Source organism: Monopterus albus, unplaced genomic scaffold (assembly GCF_001952655.1).
Source record: "Monopterus albus unplaced genomic scaffold, M_albus_1.0 scaffold83.1, whole genome shotgun sequence".
NCBI classification, from domain to species: Eukaryota; Metazoa; Chordata; class Actinopteri; order Synbranchiformes; family Synbranchidae; genus Monopterus; species Monopterus albus.
Window position 1 is genome coordinate 247519 of NW_018127963.1, and position 3959 is coordinate 251477.

A 3959-nucleotide genomic window follows, 5' to 3' on the forward strand; every position below is an offset into this window, starting at 1 on the left:
GCAAACAAAACCACTTTCACTAAATCCGAAACCTTGCATATATCATTAATGTATAATATAAATAATTTAGGTCCCAAAACAGAACCCTGAGGCACTCCACATACAATGTCCAGCTCACTCGATTGGTATTCACCCAACTTCACAAATTGACGCCTCTGTGTCAAATAACTTCTAATCCATTTCAGAACCATTCCTCTGATCCCATATTTTTCTAACTTGTCCATTAATAATTCATGATTGATTGTGTCAAATGCTTTTTTTAGGTCAATAAATATCCCCATCATGTATTTCTTCTCATCCATAGCATTTGTAATGTCCTCCATCAGGTTGGTAATGGCCATGTTCATGGTTAATTGTGCAATGGGGTATTTTTTCCCTTGACTTTCTCTTCTCTGCTCACGAGTCCTCTTTGACCTCTAAGCTGCTTGCCCTGTCATGTCTTTCTTCCTTTAGATTTCTACTCTACCCTTATTAAACTGGAAGAAGTGCAGGCATGAAGCTGGGGAACTGGAGACACACTGGAAGCCCAAAATTAGTGGCTGACTGACAGGGTTTGCTCTGAAAGCAATTACAACCATGGGCTCCCCTGGGAAGTGTATAAACAGGATCATACTGATGAGTTTAGAGTCAGTGTGTGGGTGGTAACTGACTGGGACTGGAACCAGAGACTGCTGCTGCTTCTCCTAATGCTATGACTTTGTGTGATCTAGTCAACATCACATTAGTTCAGTGAATTGTCTCATAAGGCTTAACCTATTGCTTTTTTAGATTGTGTGCTAATGCAGGAAAGTGTATTGCTTACAAGGTTATGGATTATTAATCAAGGTAGACAAGCCTCTTCACATGAAAAGGTGCAAACTGAACGTATCTGTGGGAGTCGCAAGTGTTCAAGTGCTAGTTGGTGCACACATTAAAGGACCGCTGTGTTAATTCAAGGCTGATTATTGGTGAAATTTATATTACAAGTTACATGGACCTATTATTTATTAGATTACTCTCATTAGTCATTTATTCATTCATTCAATAGTCCTTGAGTTGCCTGCAATCTGAAATATTCTCTATTTGATTCTGAGGGCTCATCTCACTGTGACATGGGGTCTATAAGTCGTTATTTCCCAGCATCATCAAGCTGTCAGACGCCCAAGAACTGGTGCTGGAGCTTCAGCATCACTGTCAAAGACACTTTTATTATTTCACAGGCACTTTAAACTATGACACCAGCAGTGCAACCTTCAGTTGTCTCTTACTAATTTAACACATCACCCACAGACTATTAAAATGATTAGAAGTTGCTTGGGAGTTAGTTTTCTGACAGGGCTGAGGGGAAAATGCGTTCTGATTTATGTAGAAGAAAGAAAGCAGGTAAAAGGACAGGGATTTTTTCCCAGCAAAGACAGGGAGGGTGTGTTTGTGCAGTGGAGCATGTAATTTCCTTCAGCCTACCTGTTATTGAGGGTGGGGTCTGCACACAGAGAGTGCAAACACACTTGCATGCACTGGACAGTGTGCTGGGGAATGAAAATACCTGTTCCTTTATGCATAGGGACTGTGAGGTTCTATGTGTGTGTGTGTGTTTACATATTTATTACATTGTGTGGACACATGCTTGTTCAATGCCATTGTTGTAAGGACATTTTGTCACTATGAGAACATTTTGGCCAGCCCTGACAAGTTCAAAGGGGTTTTTGAGAAATAAATAGGAAAATTCTGTAAAACTGAGCTTTAAAATAAAAATACCGGGGAAGGGTTGGGTTTAGACAGTTGTGATGGTTAAAGTTAGAATAAGGGACTGGGGAATGCAATATGTCATTGAGCGCCCCCACAAACATAGCAAATATGAATAAACAGGATTACAACTGGTTGTGGACCTAGACATTTTTCTTCTCTTGCCAGGGAAACATGATCGCATTGCATACTGTATCTTGGGTCGCATTGAGCTCTGCACATTTAAGGACATCTCCAGATGCCACCTACACACATTTACTGTATATACACACATAGATAGTGTGAGAGTAATAGCAGCAGGAACAGTTCATCCATGGTGCTGGTAATACCACCTGTATGTATACACACACTCACAGACACACACACACATTCCCACCTCAGAACCTGATGAGGTGTGAAGCTCAGAGCACAGTTCAGAATGCTAGTGGAGATCTATTAGGGTTGGGAATAATTCATGTGAAGAGTTTCTGTCAATCTGAGCCTGCCTTTTTCAACTCTGAAAACCTGATTGGACACAACAACATGAATACCCAATCAATCCAGTACAACAACCTGCAATACATACAACCTTTATACTGTAAAGCTTATGTACTGTATATGAACTATCTTCCCAGTGAACTGGATGTTCTTTATGGGAGCACCACTACGTTCCTTGTTTTCTGGAAGTGAATGTTGGTCTGAGGCTGTGTTTGACTGAATAAATATTGTAGTGGATGTGACTACACTTTATGAATATGAATTTTTATATTTTAATACTTTGTTACAATAGGACACAAGCCTTAATTACACTAGCCAAGCGAAGTATGAGTTATTGGTCTAAACAATTTATTCAGTCTCTATCTGAATGCAGTGAATTCTGCAGTTCATTGACCTATTTACTGGAAATAAAAGAGATGATATGACAGATAGCCAGTTTTAGTCTAAATAAATGTATTTACAAAATGCAATGAAATGGTACTAAAGATGGAATCAATAGACTGCTGGAGGAATGGCTGTCTTTTGTTAGCAGTGGTGGAAGAATGAGTTACAGTTGTCTAAAGCTAAAGTTAAGATACATTTTGGATCTAAATTATGGGGTTTAGTCATGAATCTGCAACACATTCCACAAAAAGTTGGGACAGTAAAGCGTTTTCCATGGTGTGATGTTGCCATTTCTTTTCACAACACTTAAAAGACGTTTAGGGACTGAGGACACCAAGAAATTTTATCTGTAAATCAGGTGTCATTTTGTTCCATTCTCCTGCAAATAAGTCTTAAGGTGTACAAGATTCCTGGGTTGTAATTGCCACAATTTGCATTTCAAAATGTGCCACACATTCTCTATTGGGGACAGGTGGGGACTGCAGGCAGGCCAGTCCGGCACTTGCACCTTTTTTCTCCACAGCCAGGCCTTGGTAATGTGCAGTATGAGGTTTTGCATTGTCTTGTGGAAATATGTGTGGTCATCTCTGGAAAAGATGTCAGCTTGAAGGCAGCATATGTTGCTCCAAGGGAAGTGTTCAAGCCACATGCATTGTATGCATGTCAATGATTCGGACAGAAAGAATGACAATTTTTTGTTAGTTTGTTTTGTTTTGTTTTGGTTTGGTTTAGTTTTTTTGTGTTAATACACACTGTTAGTGTGTATTTACCCTGAGCAGTCAGTGTTCAAGCTGTTATCCCTTTGTCTCTCTATGTTGATGTAACAGATTCATTAAGCCCCACCAAACACTCTCATTTTGAAACATTTTCAACTCATGCAGATGCATTAATTTCCTCTGTCTCACACAAATTTGCATTTGCTTACATCTTTATGCAAATGCATTGCCATACACTCCATCTGAACACATGGATATACAGCTTTTGACATCCTTAACCAGTGTCACACTGTATAAAAATAGAATAGACTGTGCAAAGAAAATTTACAGTAAATGTTTGACAAACTCTATTTAGGATCACATTTGCATTTTGTATTCATCATTCTCTGACATCAGTGCTATGATGTGTGTCTGACTGCTGACCTTTCACTTCCACAGCCTCTGAAGATGCACTGCACAACCTGTGCCCTGGTGACCAGCTCCGGCCAGCTGACTGGGGGCAAGAGGGGTGAAGAAATCGACCGCTCGGAGTGTGTCATCCGTATGAATGATGCTCCCAGCGTAGACTATCAGCAGGATGTTGGCTGGCGCACGAGCCTGCGTGTCATAGCTCATTCCAGCCTGCAGAGAGGACTGCGGAGGCGCCAGGAGCTGCCA

The 3959-nt window shown here is 40.5% G+C and overlaps 1 protein-coding gene across 1 annotated transcript in view; it reads left to right on the forward strand.

Moving 5' to 3' along the window:
* The window catches only part of st6galnac5b (ST6 (alpha-N-acetyl-neuraminyl-2,3-beta-galactosyl-1,3)-N-acetylgalactosaminide alpha-2,6-sialyltransferase 5b), a 15651-nt gene that overhangs the window by 8201 nt on the left and 3491 nt on the right, over positions 1-3959 (forward strand). The window contains exon 3 of the mRNA XM_020607108.1: positions 3741-3943. Within this exon, the coding sequence (XP_020462764.1) occupies positions 3741-3943 (203 nt within the window). The remainder of the gene's footprint in view (positions 1-3740; positions 3944-3959) is intronic.